An 18,720-nucleotide genomic window follows, 5' to 3' on the forward strand; every position below is an offset into this window, starting at 1 on the left:
GCTGCTGCCATTTGGTTTTCGCCTACTGCGTAGCAAATCGTCACAACTTGTAAGGTTGCGATTAGGCATTGGTTAAAAAATTGGTTGGTGGAGGGGTAAGGATTGGCAGTGCCTGCCCCTCCAATGCTGCTGCGGAAAGGGAATTCCGTTAAAGGAATCCAGGGGCTTGCCATTCTTTCGTCCATACCCCTGAAGGGGGCTTAGGGCCGTGCAAGCCCCAGGGAGCATGGGGTGTGTGTGAGGCTCTGGTGCCTGGCTCCATGCTCTCCCCAATATTGTTTTCCCTTACTGGCTTTCGCTGGAATCCGGAGGTCAGTTCTGTCCTTGGGCATGGGGACAGATAGTCATAACCAATGCCTAAGCAACCACTCACATTTATGTATTTTAATAAAGTTGTGGCCAAAATTATGCCAAAAACCTTAAACAAAAATTATGTGTGAAGTGTGAATCATTTGGGGGTGGATTGGAGGACCTCGACACGCAACAGCCTTGATCAAAGGTGTAATGGGCTTTGAAGACACTCGAACTCAGGACGCAAGGGAGAAACGTGCTAGGAAGAAGGCACGCTTGGCAAATCCACACCATGATCAACTCCCGCCAGGAAACCAATGTCCCCACTGTGGAAGGACATGTGGATCCAGAATTGGCCTCCACAGCCACCTATGGACTCATTGTTAAAACCGTGTTTATGGAAGACAATCTTATTCGGCTACGAGTAAGCATTTCCCACAAGCATTTGGTTGGCTGCTGTGAGAATAGGATGCTGGACTAGAGGGCCATTGGCTTGATCCAGGAAGCTCATCTTATGTTTTATGTGTTGGCAAGCAACAAAGGAATCGGGGGCAATTGGCTCCCCAGCTGGCTCCAGCCCATGGCCGGTGTGCCGGGGGATCTCCAGTGCTTGTTGCAGCATCTGTGACCCACAGCTTCAAAAGCTGAAGCATCTCAGCAGAGATAACACGCAAACAGAAGTGGCAGGAGCATAGCTGTCAACTTACAGATTTGAAAATAAGGGACCAGCAGCCTCGAAAATAAGGGATCAGCAGCCAAAATAAGGGATTTTCTGGGCACAGGTATGTTTGACTTCTGAGCCCCTCTGAGCCAAAGGCAGAAAGCCCAGCCAGCAGCCAAACGAAGCTTCAAGCCTCAAGGAAAACCACTGTCATCTCTCTGCTGGGAAGCGCTGAGCAAAGGCGAGTTCCCAGGCAATGCAGCCGATTTGATCAGGACAAGGCATGCAAGCTCCACCCCCCAGTCGTTCTTAGACTTCTTATTGGGTGAGCAACGCAGCCAAGCAACACAGCTGGAGCCTCCCTCCTCCCTGGCCGGCAGGGAGGGAGGGAGAGGAGCTGCTTCCTTTGAAACCCAGGAAATTTAAGGGACATCATCAATAAGGGACAGCAGCGGGACATGGTGCTGGGATAAGGGACTGTCCCGCCAAATAAGGGACGCTTGACAGCTATGGGCAGGAGAGGTAGTGTAAGCATATTTACAAGCAGTTTATTTGGCAAACAGCAGGACAAATGGAAACATGTCTGATCCCTTTCGTGTCCAAAGCAAGACAGCATAAGCAAAAGCTATACACAAACGGAAGTTCCCAGCAAGCTGTGCTGGAGTGTAAACAGACATGTGAAACAACACAACAATCATGCCCGTTCCTTAAGGTGGAATGGAATATCCCAACATTATGATGGGCAGAAGGAAGGAGGGGAGCTGGGAGGCAGTGGAGGTGGGGTGGGGAGGGAATCAGCCAGTGTCTGATTTTTTTTTTGGGGGGGGGTCAACTTTCCTATGCACAATCTGTAGTTGACCTCTTTTGCAACATTTTATTTTGAAATCTTTCAAGATAATTGAGTTTCCTCTTAATTACGTTGCTTCGAACTTGTACTTTATAATTTCACTTCCTCCAGTAACGTTTTATTCTGGCTTGTTTCATTTGGTGTTTTAATGTGGGTTGTAAACAGCTTTGATATCCCCCCCCCTTAAAAATATACAGCGCTGTAGAAATGAAATGAAAAATAATAATGAATAATAATCCCGTTCAACCAAAATCTGCTTCGTTGCTGCCGATCAGTTTCAGACCCTTCACTCTGGTTATGAAATTTAGATTCAAGGGAGGGAGCACACAGAATATACACGCAGAACTGCCTCTAGATTCAACTTGTTCAATCTTCCTCCTGAATGAAGCTAAAGGAAGAGGGAGAACAGATGGCTTTGGCACTTTTTCCCTGGAAATCTTTTGTGCTACCAAATGAATAATTCAGGTTTTTTTTTAGGGGAAAAAAACTTTTATGTACATTTAAATCACAGCCTGTAACAGCTCCAATAGGAGCCTTTAGCCGCCAGCAACAAAGCACATCCCCCTTTCCCCTTTCTTTCTGGGTCTATAATTACATATTTATGGAGAACCTCACACAAGGCCGCCAATTCCCAGCTTTGTATATGCACACCATTAACACAGACAGGAAATTGGAGGATCTGGAAGAGAGCCCTTCAGCTTACGCAATACGTTATTTTGCTGAATGAAATTAATGCATCGCAATTCTTTCTCTTTGCTTCCTCTAAGAAGTGGGGTAGGGGGAGGAAGCTCAGGTTCTGAGTTAGCAAGTCTGATGTCAGGGTTAGGGAACCAGCGGCCACCCAGATGCTGAAGGATGCAAGACGGACAATAAGGAACAACAGGAGTTGCAGTGCAGCAACATCTGGATGGCACCATGTTGGCCAGTCCTGGAAGATGACAGACAGACAGCTGTGTGAGTTTGCTCTCAGTCATGAGCTTCATGGCTCAGCAGAAGTTTGAAACTGAGTCTCTCTGGCCTAGGTGGTTTCAAGGGGGTAACCCTTGAAACACGATCCAGGACTGGTCCAGAATCCGGAGGTTCTACTAGGAGTCAGTCTGACAGGGCCAAGGCAGGACATGAGGCGGGAAACCAGGCAAGGTCAGGCACAGGATCACAGGCAGGTTCTGGCAAACAGGAATGTTGCTCCCACAACCTGGGGCGGGGTCCGACAGCTTTTTATTTTTGTTGGGGTAATGGCTGGTACTGATCTCCTGGTGACTCACCTCCCTGTCTTGCCCGAAGGCGAGCACTCCTCCAGCAAGTACTCAGGTCTCTCCTTCTCTCAGACCTGAGTCTCTGCAGCTCAGGAGACTTCGGTGGGTTACTAGACCCAGGGGCCACCTCAGCCTCCCCTGACCCAACTGGTAGTGGAGCAGCTGTAAGTGATGGCCCAGCTGGAGGCAACGAGGTAATCCCCACATCTGGAGCCAGGGCAGGCTCAGGCCCCTGACTCGGCCCAGCTGGTGCTTGTTGCAGGGGAACCTGCACAGACGGGGGCTCTTCAGGATCAGGCCTCAGACTTGGTTCAGATAATGCCTGAGGCAAAGGATCTGGTGCGGACTGAGACTCCTCTGGTTCCGAGTCTGAGCCCGAGTCCCAGGCCATCACACTAGGTATGGATCAAACTCCCTCGGGAGGTTGTGGACTCCCTTTCATTGGAAGTTATTAAGCAGGTGTTGGGTGGCCACCAGTCATGTATGATCTAGTTGAGATTCCTGCATTTCAGGGGGGTTCAATTAGACGATCCTCTGGGTTCTATGACATACCATTGGTGGGAGGCAGAAGTAGGCAACAAATGTGATTTTTACATCTTTGTGTAATTTTTAAAATGAAATTCACCCCAGTTCACATTTTAACACAAACCTACCTATTTCACACTTCCCCAAACTGTATGTGAACTGAAACGTAATGTAGCTTTCCTTCAAAACTCACATTCCACCCCCCCTTTGAATTTTGTGATGCAACTGGGTGAATTTTGTGTCGCCAGATGTGTTCAGAAAGGCATCCTCAGGGCCGGATTGAGGTTTGATGAGGCCCTAGGCTCCTGAAGGTAATGGGGCCCTTTCTATGTTTGTTTTTGTGTTGAATATATGCTATATGGTAATTGATGGACTTAATAGGTATCTAAAGCCATTTGCACATGCAGAATGTGGGCACCCTATATATAGAAATGAGCAAACCAGTGAAATTTTAGGGAGCAGGCTAGCAGGAGGGGCCCATTACTTACTGTTGGGAAAAAGCACCAAGGCAAAAGCCAGCTCCAGATGGCTGGAATGCAAAACAGGATGTTATGTTTTGCAGATGTACTGTTGGAGAAAAGGTGGAGCCTATTCTCTGTACTGAGCACCGGATGTTAGCTCAGTGTGTCATCTGACCTGTACTGGAAGTACAGGGGAGGAGTGTGAGACTCTTCTGATGGAGACTGAAGGGTGCAGTCACATTTCTATGTACTGTTGAGTGACAGGAATAAAACATGTAGAAAGGACTCCTGTCTGTCTCATTTCCCCTCCCTGGGGAGAATGCAGGGAGGGAGAGAAGCAGAGAAGCAGAGGGTGTGTTTTCCTCACATCTAATGAGGGAAATCGCCGGTTTATGACCTAGCCTGCCGGGAGACGCAGCGGAGAGGTCATCAAGTATCTCACTCAGTTGCCCGGGGGAGGCCAGTTTACCTCTGACTGTGAGCTGAGATACTAACACTTACATCATAGGAGCCTACACAACACAAAACACTGTTGCTGTATGTAGGTTTCATCTTATTTGTTTTTTATCTTATATTTTGGAACTTTACATCCAGTTTTCCCCCCTTTAATTTTTTTTGGGGCCCTAAGCTATAGCTTGTTTAGCTTATACATGAATCCGGCACTGGGCATCATATTAGGGGAAAGTGTGCATCACTGCATGCTTTTAACACAATGAGGAACAGTGACCAGTGCAACCCACTATGGAAATGTCAACCAGCCATTCTGGGCTACCTGCTAACTAAGGAGCCGTCGGCCAGAAACCCTGATAAGAAATGCCTCCATCTATGTTCCCCCAGGTTCTGCAGCCATCTTTCTCCCTCCCCACCCTCAAATAAAATTTGGACATCAACCCATTTGGCCAATGCCAAATGTCCAGCGTGATTCTTCCTTCCACCCATGCTGCTCATGGAGGCTAAATTCACATTTTAAGACCCTTCGCTGCCCTCTCATCGTCCTCTTCCTGGATGCCCAGATGCAATTGACCAGTCCAGTGCCTGCCTGGCAGCCAGCCCTTTCTTAGATGTGTCCATCAATCCCAGTCAAAGAGTTTGGTGCCAAAACTGATGTGCCAGAGAACAGACGGGTGATTGGAGACAAATAGAGCCAATACACAGCTGCTGGTATGGCAGAACTGTCCATTTTTTAAAAAATATTATTATTATTTAGGAAAAGCCAGCCATTGTAGAAATGCAAATGGAAGCTGTGAATGACAGACAGGGCCACCCTCTTCCCAGAAAATCTGGGCTGCTTTCCCAAATATATGTTGGTATATCCAACCTCTGCCCCCACCCGGACATCTCTGATGTGAACACAGCTGAGGACCAGATTTCAGCATAAGCTCCAGCGCTGGCTCAGAAGACACTCTGGCCAAGAGCTGGACATTAATTCAAAATGGATTTAAACTCAGCTTAATGGCTACTAGCCATGGTGGGGATTTCTCCTCCCACTGTCAGTAGTGCTTCTGAATACCAGTTGCTCTTTGACTCAGGTCCTGCTTGCAGCCTTCTGCATCCAGGGCAGCTGTCTACCAGCTCCATCTGGTATGCAGGCTGAGACCCTACCTGTGTCAGGAGTTCAGCCTACGCTCGTGTAGGACCCTGGTAGAGAGACTGGCATGTTCTCTTCCTCCTGGTCAATTGTTCGGGAGCCTCAAAACCGTTCTTCTGCCTGAACATCACAGCGACCGATGCCAACAGACACCGACACACTTAGGGATCCACAGAGTTTGTGCATAATGCATGACAGACCTCAGCAACTCAGCATTTTGGCTAATCTACTTTATTTACATATAAACACACACGGAGTACTGCAACATGGCTCCCTCTCTCTCTAGCATCAGAGAGCAAAGAGAAAAAGAACAAAGGACAATAGTCCCACTTCATGGACCACAGTAACACAAACATCCTGTTTCCATCACTTCCCACTTTGTGGAGTCAAAACATATATCATCATGTGAAAGACAACAATTCCATGACTGCAATCCTAGACCAGGAATTCTAACAACCTGCCCACAGACTGTCTCGCCAGAGTGGTGCTTGTTCTGGTTATCTCTCACTTGGACTACTGCAATGCGCTCTATGTGGGGCTACCTTTGAAGGTGACCTGGAAACTACAACTAATCCAGAATGCGGCAGCTAGACTGGTGACTGGGAGCGGCCGCCGAGACCATATAACACCAGTCCTGAAAGAATTACATTGGCTCCAAGTATGTTTATAAGCACAATTCAAAGTGTTGGTGCTGACCTTGAAAGCCCTAAATGGCTTCGGCCCAGTATACCTGAAGGAGCATCTCCACCCCATCATTGTACCTGGACACTGAGGTCCAGTGCCGAGGGTCTTCTGGCGATTCCCTCACTGCGAGAAGCCAAGTTACAGGGAACCGGGCAGAGGGCCTTCTCAGTGGTGGCGCCAGCCCTGTGGAATGCCCTCCCATCAGATGTCAAGGAAATAAACAACTATCTAATGTTTAGAAGACATCTGAAGGCAGCCCTGTTGAGGGAAGGTTTTAATGTTTGAGGTCTTACTGGGTTTTAATTTGTTGGAAGCTGCCCAGAGTGGCTGGGGCAACACCTAAATAATGTTTTTGGAACCCTCGCCTTCCCTTTTTCCATTTTAGGGTATCAGGTTAGCAAAACTAAGACTAAACAGGAAGTGTGAGCATCAATAGAACTCAAAGCATTCAAATCTGCTTAAAAATGCTGAAATAAAATTTCTGGGGTTTTTTGCTTTAGCTTCTAAAGACTCTTGATCTGAACGTCAACTAACGCAATGTCCCCCTCACCAATAATCCAGATTGATTCCATTGACTAATGGTAGGTTTGCTTTTAAAGGTGATATTAGGAGTTTTTTCTTGCTCCGTCCCTGGTGGCAACTAGCGTTCGCTATAGCTGTGTGGATGTAGAAGGATGTCCTCATCAAACATGTGTTTAAATTCGCTACGAGGTTGCCACTGGGAGACCGGTCACCATAGAGGGAAGCCATCCCTAAGGGAAAAGACTCCACTGGCGTAATCCCAAATGAAATTTGGAGAAAAGGGCCGCCAAGCGATGACACAGAGGCACTCCTGCCTGCCGTAAAGGAGCAGAGTGCCTCGTCGCAGCCGTTTAAGTCAATTAGCCAGCGTGATCTGAGCTAAACTTAACGAAGCCCCTCGCCAGCAACCGTTCTGCCATTTTTAATTCAATCAGCCAGAGCTAAACGCGCGGGATTCCCTCAAGCAAAACCCTCACTCTTCAAAGGAGCTCTAATTGAGGCTTTCTCCCTCACGCAGGCGGGCAGCGGCAGCAGCTGCCGCCACCAATTCCTTCAGAGCGGCGGCAATTATTGCCTGACAATGGGAAAAGGAGACAGAGGACAATGCAGAGAATCTGATAGTATTGGGGATGGGCCAGAGTTTTCGGCCTCAGATGTTATTTTGGCTAAAAGTAAAAGCACTAGGCAGAGCTTCGACTGGTGTGGTCTAAACCACTGAGCCTCATGGGCTTGCCGATCAGAAGGTTGGCAGTTCGAATCCTCACAACGGGGTGAGCTCCCGTTGCTCGGTCCCTGCTCCTGCCAACCTAGCAATTCAAAAGCACACCAGGCAGGGTATTAATTATTAGAGAAGTTTTTAATGACTGATTTTTTATCATGTTTTTAATCTTTTGTTGGAAGCCTCCCAGAGTGGCTGGGGAAACCCAGCCAGATAGGAGGTACAAATATATTATTATTATTATTATTATTATTATTATTATTATTATGTTTTTCCCTTGAGCATACTAGGAATGTGGAAGCAGCTGCAAAACATGGAATGGTAAAGGAGAAGTTGCATCACAACTGAAGGATCATATTGGCACTTGGCTATCTAAAGTCGTGTCCCCCCCCCCAATACGACTGTTAAATCCAGAGTCCAAATTCACCAAGTTGCACTATGGCCTGGTTGGCAAAGGAGGACGTTTCAGGCTGGTGACAGGTAACTCCTTGAGCCACACCCCTTCCCTTTCATAGACTTCCAGATGCTTTGAAGGATCAGCTCTCAGCTCCCAGGTTTGCAATTCAGAAGATTTCCAGCTTAAAAGAGCCCAGCGGTCTGACTCTGTATAAGGCAGTTAGCTTCTGAAGGCTCCGGTGTATGATTTGCATGCATGCTTTGCTTCTGCGGTATAAGCTGATTAACTTGCGCACTGGGATCGGTAACTCTGAATTAATTCATGCCATGAATAAATGAACGGCGTCTAGCACTGTTTGTTTCAGCTGTGGAGTGGAAAACTCCTGAAAGGTGCATCAAGAGCCTCACATCCCCTTGAACCCAGTGCTTCAGGTAGTCAGCAGGGCTACCTGCCACAAAATCTGGCCTTGCACACACACACACCACAGATACAGGGGTATTTTGACAGTGCCAGCTTGCGAAGTTGAGTAGTCTTGGGATGGACACAATGTCAAGGCCTGTGCTGGATCTGTGGACAGGGCAAACCTTTGGTTAAGATTCTGGTTTTGAATTGCTCTTCCATCGGGCCTTTTAGTTTACTTCTTGACCCACCCACCTAGCCCATCCTTTAGTGTGGGGAGCGGGTGGCGCTGTGGTCTAAACCACTGAGCCTCTTGGGCCTGCCGATCGGAAGGTCAGCGGTTTGAATCCCTGTGACAAGGTGAACTCCCATTGCTCTGTCCCAGCCCCTGCCAACCTAGCTGTCTGAAAGCATGCCAGTGCAAGTAGATAAATAGGTACCACTGCGGAGGGAAGGTAAACAGTGTTTTTGTGCATTCTGGCACTTGTTATAGTGTCCTGTTGCACCAGAAGTGGTTTAGTCATGCTCGCCACATGACCCAGAAAGCTGTCTGTGGACAAATGCCGGCTCCTTTTTTACTATCCTTTTGTCTTGACTTGCCCTTTGACCTAAAGTTCTGACTTACTTGTCCAGAGCTCCTAATTCCTGGTGCCCCTCAGACTCAGCCCTGATAAGGCCCTCTCTCAAATATCCTCCACACTTAAGGGAATCTGCTCTACAGTGATACCTTGGTTCTCAAACGCCTTGGTACTCAAACAACTTGGAACCCAAACACTGCAAACCTGGAAGTAAGTGTTCCGCTTTGCGAACATTTTTCGGAAGCCGAAGATGCTCTGTTTTGAGTGTTACACTTCTGTTTTGAGCATTACGCTGAAGTCTGTCTGTTTTTGCTATTTATTTTGTGTTTTTGTTTTTGCGGCTCTTCTGTTTTTTGTGACTGTTCGGCTTTTTTGTTTTGTTTTTGTGACTGTGTGGAAACCCAGTTCAGCTACTGATTGATTGATTGTGTGACTGCAGTACATTGTTTATTGCTTTCATTTTATGGGTCAATGGTCTTGTTAGATAGTAAAATTCATGTTAAATTGCTGTTTTAGGGGTTGTTTTTAAAAGTCTGGAACGGGTTAATCCATTTTGCCTTACTTTCTATGGGAAAGTGTGCCTTGGGTTTTGGAACGGACTTCTGGAACGGATTAAGCTTGAGAACCAAGGTACCATTGTATTTCCATTTTCCATCCGCAGGTGAAAATGGAACCGATTGTCTGAGAAAGAAACAGCCCGAAAACATTCATCCATCCATCCTCTGTCCGCCTTCTCCCCTCCCACCTCTTGAGGACTCGTGTTCTGAAGAGCAAAGCTGTTTCTCATTCTGCACTTGAATCTTTCCGCGGCTAATGCCGATTGAGTATTCTAAAATGGTAAACGGCCGCTCTGTTCTTAAGGAACATGGAAAAGTAATATCTCTCTCCTCTCCCCCCGATGTGATTAAAGCCCTTCTTCTAAGTCATTATTCTTAGCTCAAGCGGGTTGGGTTTAGGTAAGGCTCAACATCATTTCCATACGCTAATGGCTTCATAAAAGCTCCGTGATAAAATATGATATTGAGATCGTTATAATTCTCAGGCTGAAATGGGGATGTAACTCTCACTTAAATCCCAAATGTCGCCATGGATTTGTCCTGGGGGGATGTGGACGGGGGTGTGGCTGGATGTCAAAGCAGATCAGAGCCCAGGCAGAAGGACAAAAACAGAAAGGAACAGAGCCTTAGAAGGTCCCAATGTGGCGGAAGGGTTGCAGCTCAGTGGCAAAACATCTCCTTGGCACGCAGAAGGTGCCAGATTCAGTCCCCAGCATTTGTGGCTAGAGCTGTGAGATACCCTCTGTCTGAAATCCAGGATAACTCTGTAGAGAGTTCTGAACTAGATGGAGCAACAGCCTGACTTGGTATAAGGCGGAATGTCCTACACAGTGGTACCTCGGGTTAAGCACTTAATTCGTTCTGGAGATCTGTTCTTAACCTGAAACGGTTCTTAACCTGAAGCACCACTTTAGCTAATGGGGCCTCCTGCTGCTTTCGTGCCCCCGGAGCACGATTTCTGTTCTCATCCTGAAGCAAAGTTCTTCACCTGAAGCACTATTTCTGGGTTAGCGGAGTCTGTAACCTGAAGCGTATGTAACCTGAAGCGTATGTAACCCGGGGTACCACTGTATATACCGTATTTTTCGCCCTATAGGACGCACCGTCCCATAAGGCGCACCTAGTTTTTTTTTGGGGGGGGAAATAAAGGGGAAAAAATTATTCCCCCCCCCAGGCATGGGGCTGGGGCGGGGGAAGCCCGAGCTTCCCCTGACCCCAGCAGCCAAACAGGCAGCTCTATGCAAGCCGTGGGAGCCCAGCGCTGGCTCCCGCTGCTTGCTGAGAGGTCCGCGAAGCCTGGACGCGCTGAGCTCGGCGCGCGCAGGCTTCAGCATGCAGGCAACTCTCCGCAAGCAGCGGGAGCGCTCCCGCTGCTTGCGGAGAGGTCCGCGAAGCCTGGAGAGCAGAGGGGTCGGTGCGCACCGACCCCTCTCGCTCTCCAGGCTTCAGTGAAAGCCTGCATTCGCCCCATAGGACGCACACACATTTCCCCTTCATTTTTGGAGGGGAAAAAGTGTGTCCTTTAGGGCGAAAAATACGGTATATATTATTTAAACCACCCTTCTGTATTCAGAACAATGAGGACTAGGAACTTTCTCAGGGAAGGGTTGTAGCTCAGTAGTAAAGAGAACCTGCTTTTGCATAAAGAACAGTCCCTGGCAACTCCAGACAGGGCTTGGAGAGAACCCAATCTCAAATCCTGGACAGCTGTTGTGTAAGAGGGGAAGGGGTTGTTAGGTCAAATTAGCCATATTGATCCATATGCTTTCGGAGGGCTTTGTTGTTGTTTTGTTGGGCTGTGAATGATAATGATAATGATAATAATAATTTTTATACCATGCCCATCTGGCTGGGTTTCCCCAGCCACTCTGGGAAGCTTCCAACAAAAGATTAAAAACACGATAAAACATCAGTCATTAAAAACTTCTCTAAACAGGGCTGCCTTCAGATGTCTTCTAAATGTCAGATAGTTGTTAATTTCTTTGACATCTGATGGGAGGGCGTTCCACAGGGCAGGTGCCACTACCGAGAAGGCCCTCTGCCTGGTTCCCTGTAACTTCACTTTTCGCAGTGAGGGAACTGCCAGAAGGCCCTCAGAGAAGGACCTCAGTGTCCGGGCTGAATGATGGGGGTGGAGACACTCCTTCAGGTATACTGGACCGAGGCCGTTTAGGGCTTTAAAGGTCAGCACCAACCCTTTGAATTGTGCTTGGAAACGTACTGGGAACCAATGTAGGTCTTTCAAGAATGGTGTTATGTAATGTATGTAATAAGGGGGAGCCACACCGGGGTGAAGGTGCCTTCTTTTGTTTGTCCCATGCTAGTTTCAATTTGTTGGTTAGTTTTTCTAGTAAGGCTAGAAAAACGGATGGGTACCAGTGGTCCATGTTCACTCCTGACAGGTCCCTCCAGTGTTTAGTTATGTTGCTCCTGGCTGCTGAGAGGAGGGGGCTTGTGAGTTCTTTCCATTGTGAGTGTGCATTATTGTCTTGGGAAAACACACAAACAAAACTCGCTGCCATCAGCCGAAGGTGACCAGCCATTCCTGGGCCCCCCAAATCTTTCTCACTGGCAATGAAAACTAATTAATGAATAGAAAGAGAACCTACCCACATGGCGCTGACACAAAAACCTTGCATCATCATCATCATCATCATCATCATCATCATTTATTTATACCCTGCCCATCTGGGGTATACAAACACTGTAAAAAATGGAAAGTCTACTACCCCCCCTTCTTTCTCTACCAACCTTGCACTATCCGTAATATTAGGGTCTCACTTCAAATGTAACTGATCTGTAGAAAGGTCTCTATGAACCGAAAGCAGAGATGCTGCATGCAATTTTGTTACCCAAGAAAATCTTTAGTAAAAACAATTAAACAAAAATCCTGGAGAGCTGCTGCCAGTCAGTGCAGACAACACCAAATGTGCCGATGAGGTGGGGTAGAAATTTAATAATAAATTAAATAAACCACTAGTGCAGCAACATCAAGAGGGCCAGAGGCTCCTCATCCCCATCGTAGGTCAACGAACCGTCTCTATCGATTCCCGCCACACCTTGTGGCAGGGAGTTCCACATTTGTCCAGAATTCTGGACACGTTGGGTAACATCCAGGCCTTAACAACTGCCGGTGGTCAAAACCGCCATCCGAACTGAATGTTTGGTTGGCTCACCGAGCGAAAAGCCAGGTCACCTGCTTGGTGGGTTTAAGGGGTTGGACTGAGGAAGGATGGTGGGAACCTTCCTAAGAAGAGGACAGTATAGATTTAGAACAGTGGCTTGCAGAAGGTCATAGCTCAGAGGCTGCAGAGGGGAGGAGCTGGGAAAAATTGGGAGAGCAGTAGGAAGAAGAAGCACCGGGGAGAGACAGCTGACAGACTCAGTGTCTCTTGAAAGCATTCCTCAACCTCTCTCTCCCAGAACAAGGCATGCCTTGAGAGTAATAGAACAGAAAACTCAAAGGCAGAAAGCACAGATCAGCCGGTGCCGGGGTGATGTACAATAGGAGGGACCTAGGGGGTGGGACTTAACTTGGAGCATTGCCGATAACTAAGAGAGACTGCATTCCTTTGTCTCTCTCTGTGAATATTCATCATGAATCTTTATTAAGGTCCAGAGACCCAACAAATCGTTACAAAGCAATGCACAATTCATACAGTCTACCTCCAGGTTAAACAAGCATTTTGTTCAAAAGATAAGGATCATTGGTTCTTGCAACCACCGATAAAAACTTCACCACTGCTAATGTTCTAGTGTTTGTCCGGTCTTCCAATAGAAACCTGACATAGTGAGCCTCTGATTTTCCCAAGAAAGGTACCAGCAAGGGTAATATCAGTTCAGCCCTGGCTTGCTCGTATTTCGCACAGTGCAGCAAAATATGTTTTATAGAATCGATGTCTTGAGCACATGAGCAAAGTCTGTCCTGGTAGGGAACTCCTCTCAACCTGCCACTGTGGATATTGAATAAACTACCTGGTAAGAACTCTTCTAGTTTTTTTGCTTCCTGGCACCCTACTGTGAGAGGAATAGGATTCCCTGAAGCCTTGACAGCGCGACTCTTCCCTTACCTCGGCCTGGAAACCCTCCACTAGGATGGCGACCAAGAGGTTGAAAAGGACGTAGTTTCCGAAGGTCATCAGAGCCACGAAATAGAGAGCCGCCCAGGAAGAGGTGGAGGCCATCCCGTTGTACAGAACCACGTTCCAGTCTTCTTGGGTGAGGATCTGCACACAACATGGAGAGAGAGAGAGACCAGATCCAGAGATCCAGAGAGATCAGTCCAGAATAGCAGGCTTTTATCTCAGGTGGGGGCTTCTACCACGACAGAGCCTTTTCTGTGGCTACCCCCAAAGAACAAAGAGGTAGAACAAAGGGTACTGGGAACTGGGTTTCCAACTCCTAAAAGTCCACAAAACTTGTCTTGAAGGGAAAATGTGTTACATGGATTCCCAGAGGGACTCCCCAGCAAACTTTCGCAACTGTGCAGGCGGTAACGTTTAATTTCTGAACTCAGAACTGAAAGGGAAACACTGAGCTCAAAAACTGAAGGCTGCAAAATGAATATTCGCAAAACATTGCCAGGCAACACCCCTAGAAACTCACTACGAACAGGGCAAGCCGAACCATGTCTACTCAAAAGCAAGTCCTGATGAATTTACTCCTTACTCGAAGGGGATTAGAATTGCTGTCTAAATTCCACCCTCCAGTACTCCAGCTCTAATCTGAAGGCACACAGGTGGTCACTTTCTGGGATGAGGAACTGCAATTCCCATACCTCACTGAGACTCAGGTTTCCAGGAGGATATTGTAGACACAGTGTCTGAAAAAGCTGCTAGGGATCCTTCTGATTGAAAGGATCCATTGCTGGGATTCCCGTTGCTGCCTGTCCTTTGCAATACAGTGGTACCTTGGGTTAAGTACTTAATTCGTACCGGAGGTCCGTTTTTAACCTGAAACTGTTCTTAACCTGAGGCACCACTTTAGCTAATGGGGCCTCCTGCTGCCACCGCGCCACCGCTGCACGATTTCTGTTCTCATCCTGAAGCAAAGTTCTTAACCCGAGGTACTATTTCTGGGTTAGCGGAGTCTGTAACCTGAAGCGTATGTAACCTGAGGTACCACTATATATACGAGGAGAGCCTGCTGGATCAGGTTAAGGGCCCATCTAGTCCAGCATCCTGTTCTCATGGGGGCCAACTAGATGGCCACTCTGGGCGGCTCCCAACAGAACATTAAAAACACGATAAAACATCAAACGTTAAAAGCTTTCCTAAACAGGGCTGCCTTCAGATGTCTTCTAAAAGTCAGATAGTTGTTTATTTCCTTGACATCTGATGGGAGGGCATTCCACAGGGCAGGCGCCACCACCAAGAAGACCCTCTGCCTGGTTCCCTGTAGCCTCACTTCTCGCAGTGAGGGAACAGCCAGAAGGCCCTGGGAGCTGGACCTCAGTGTCAGGGCAGAACGATGGGGGTGGAGACGCTCCTTCAGATGCTCCCATTAGATGCTCCAATGGGAAACTTGCAAGCAGGCGCTGAGCAGAACAGCACTCTCTCTGCTTGTGATTCCCAGTCAGAGGCAGAAATTTGCCATGGTGGCTGGTAGCCGCTGATTTGGGATATCAGTGGAGGACAAGAACTCTTTGACCTCAATTAGTCCAGCCTCAGCCAAGACAACCGTCTTCAGAACTGCCGCAAAGCTGGAGCGACCCGCAACAGGGTATTGGCCCAGCAGGGAAGCTATGCTGGCTTGATTTAGCAACATGGCTCCCATTAACCTCAGCTGCAAGAGCTCAACTCCTTTGCCGGATTTATTTACCCGCAAGATTTGCAGTGACAATAGCGGCGGCACCTCCATTAAAATGAGGCAATGGATGGCGCGAACTGTACAACGCCAATGTCAATTTCTCCCGGCAGTCAATTATTTAATCGCCGTCTCTTGTTTACCGAGACAGGTTGGTCTGAGGCGGGCAGAGCCGGTTGTTTTTCTTGTTCTGGAGAAGCTTTTTCAAGTTACTTGTCCTCCAAAGGCCATTTGTGACATGAAGTCTGCCCAGATCTTGTACTTGGAAAGACAATGTCACTCCTAATGAAGAAGGGCAGGTCTGTTTTGCCCACCAGTGTATGAGAACAACAGCTGTGGTAGTTCAGACCAAAAAGATCTGCTCGGTGCAGCAAACTGCTTCTGACTATAGTCAGCCGGGGTCTTTGAGCAGGGCAGGGAAGGCAACAGAGCCCTCTTAGGCTGTTGTTCCATGTCACTACGTAAAGGTAAAGGTAAAGGGACCCCTGATCATTAGGTCCAGTCGTCGCTGACTCTGGGGTTGCAACGCTCATCTCGCTTTATTGGCCGAGAGAGCCGGCGTACAGCTTCCGGGTCATGTGGCCAACATGACTAAGCCGCTTCTGGCGAACCAGAGCAGCGCATGGAAACGCTGTTTACCTTCCTGCTGGAGCGGTACCTATTTATCTACTTGCACTTTGACATGCTTTCGAACTGCTAGGTTGGCAGGAGCAGGGACCGAACAATGGGAGCTCACCCCGTCGTGGGGATTCGAACCGCCAACCTTCTGATCGGCAAGTCCTAGGCTCTGTGGTTTAACCCACAGCGCCCCCCGCGTCCCCATGTCACTTTTCAGCAGAGCCCAGTGACGGAAGCACACAGCTGTATTTCAGAATGGTTTACATATATAGCTGCGTGCTTCTGTCACTGGGCTCTGTTGAAAATCGGGAATCAGGAAGTGACCTCTGCAGACAATGGAACAACTCTTTTCTTACCTCTGGCGCTGTGATCTCCTAGGTGACATGGACCCTGTTAGGCAGTTGAATATGCATGTGTGCTCCATCCGTTTCCCTCCTTCCTCCCCACCCCTGGGTGCTGGCAACAGATGGGACCGTGAGATCTTGTCTGTCTCCTTATGCTTTGTTCTAGAACTTCCCCTCCCTGTTAGTAAAATCTGCTGAAGAACAGCTATGGTGGCTTTCATTGTCCATCTGACTCCTAAAGAACAGCCTCTGAGTGTATCACGTACAGTGGTGCCTCGCAAGACGAAATTAATTCGTTCTGCGAGTTTTTTCGTCTTGTGAATTTTTCGTCTTGCGAAGCACGGTTTCCCAAAGTCTTCAAAATCACCAAAGTCTTCAAAAACCTCAAAAAGGGCTACCACACCGTGTGCTATGAGTTGCTCCTCGAAGTCACCCTGGGTATTAACGGTTTTAAGAAAAAGGAAACAAACTTGCTAGACGTTTTCGTTTTTCGTCTTGCGAAGCAAGCCCATAGGGAAATTCATCTTGCGAAGCAACTCAAAAAACGAAAAACTCTTTCGTCTTGCGAGTTTTTCATCTTGCGAGGCATTTGTCTTGCGAGGTACCACTGTATTTTAGTGGGAAGGTGTAGCCTTTGGGGTCTTACCTGGAACACAGTGACGATAGCCCACAGCAAGGAATCAAAATTCTTCCTATCCGGCATCGTGTCCCCTGTGTCTGTTTTCAAGCCAAACTTGCATCCGAAAAGATGCATGCCAAGAATGCTAGGAAGAGAGAAGGAGAGAGGAAGGAACTTGTAAATAAAATGAAACGTTCAAGGATGCTTTACACCAATGGTTCCCAACCTTTTCCATATGGGAACCCACAACTTCAAATTTACATAGCATGGTGACCAATTGGTTCAATGACACACAAAGTTTGGACCTCAGGCCTTTGGTAGCTGTCAGGGAACTGCCATCAGCTCAGAGGGGAGAGGTGGAAGGGCAGTTGTGTTGCAGGGAGCCTCGGAATATCTTGGGAAGCAGTTCCTCCTCTGGCAAGGAGGAAAGCCCCGCCTCCAGTGGGGAGGGGGTGCAGGGAGCAGGAGATGCTAGGGAGAGCCCCAACACTGAGCCTGAGCAAACCAGAGAGGAGGGAAGTACCCCTTTGCCAGCGCCCAGTCTGTGCAGGAGGTCTGGGCGCAGAGAGGGGAGGAGAAGGATGGGGGTCACATGACTGTTATGCTGGGGGAGGTACAAGGACCGGCCACTCCCAGATTCTGCTAGCGACTGAGCAGACATGGACTTGCGACGTTCTGCACTGTAAATAGTTTGTATTAATAATAAAGCCTGGAAAAGACAGGTTGGAGTCTTGCCTGCTTGCTCTCGAGCAACCACACCAGCATCCCACAGCAGCCATTGGTTTCGTGCATTGTAACTATAGTTTTGCCTGTTTTATAAGTGAGATTTGACGCATCCAAGGCAAAAACGAAACAGCCCACGACTCACTTGTATGGGCTTCGAGACCCGCTTGCAGGTCACGTACGACCCAGAGGTTGGAAAATGCTGTTTCACACCAACTTCCACCAGCAAGGCGCATTGCAGGACTGATGGACTACAAATCCCATGTTGCCTCTTCCTTGCTTCCCCCCCATTCCTCTGCCTTTGGGTAAATAATTGTTCCGTGCTTCCCTGAAATGCACAAAGCGACTGCTAGATTTTACCTGGAAATATTCCAAATTTTGCAGCGCACCCCTCCAGGAATTTTGCAAACGAAGTTGACGTTTGATGGAGGGAAATGTCAAATAAATAGCTACCGCGCTTTGCATAACAAATGCAAATCGAGAGTTTCTAGCCAATTTGAGGCGGGGGGGAGGACCATTCTCACCCCCCTCCCCGTTCTGTTTCTAGAGATGACATCCTGGGTTTCAGTTCAGCTGCCTCAATGATGTTTGCCATCGATCAAGAACAACGGAGCAATTGTTTCGCTCTTGTTGTCACTTTGCGTCCTTCATTTGTCTCTGGGGTGGCAGGATCTGGTGGAACAGCGAGACTGAGGAGAGGGGAATCCATCTGCCGAGCATCCAGCCTGTCAGTCTACTGTGAGTTGAGCTGTCATCCACGCACCGCTCGGCAAAGGGGCACCATTGTCATTCTAATCTAGGCGGCAGCGGAGATGAATGGAAAAAACAAAACATAGCAATTAACTGGAGAGGAAGGGGTTGCGCACGCATGCTGGCACATACCTGAAGATGAAGATGAAGAGCATGAGGAGCATACAGAAGGTGGCCACGTTGTCCATGGTCTTCATCAGGACCACCAGCTGGCGTCGGAGAGCGGGCATGAAACGTACCAGCTTGAGGACCCGGAGAAGCCGGAAGGTTCTCAGCACCGAGAGGCCTCCGTCCGATTGGCCAATGATCTCCCAGACACTGCGGGGTGAAACAAGAGGCTGTCTGAACTTGCATGAATGGCTAGGGCCATAATAACT

The 18,720-nt window shown here is 48.2% G+C and overlaps 1 protein-coding gene across 1 annotated transcript in view; it reads right to left on the minus strand.

Moving 5' to 3' along the window:
- CACNA1H (calcium voltage-gated channel subunit alpha1 H) overlaps nt 1-18,720 on the minus strand; it is a 174,583-nt gene that overhangs the window by 64,750 nt on the left and 91,113 nt on the right. Inside the window, exons 10-12 of the mRNA XM_080980107.1 lie at nt 18,476-18,661; nt 16,898-17,015; nt 13,555-13,710 (exon numbers count right to left, since the gene is read on the minus strand). Coding sequence (XP_080836233.1) covers nt 13,555-13,710; nt 16,898-17,015; nt 18,476-18,661 — 460 coding nt within the window. The remainder of the gene's footprint in view (nt 1-13,554; nt 13,711-16,897; nt 17,016-18,475; nt 18,662-18,720) is intronic.

This window comes from Podarcis pityusensis (genome assembly GCF_964106645.2).
Source record: "Podarcis pityusensis genome assembly, chromosome: 14".
NCBI classification, from domain to species: domain Eukaryota; kingdom Metazoa; phylum Chordata; class Lepidosauria; order Squamata; family Lacertidae; genus Podarcis; species Podarcis pityusensis.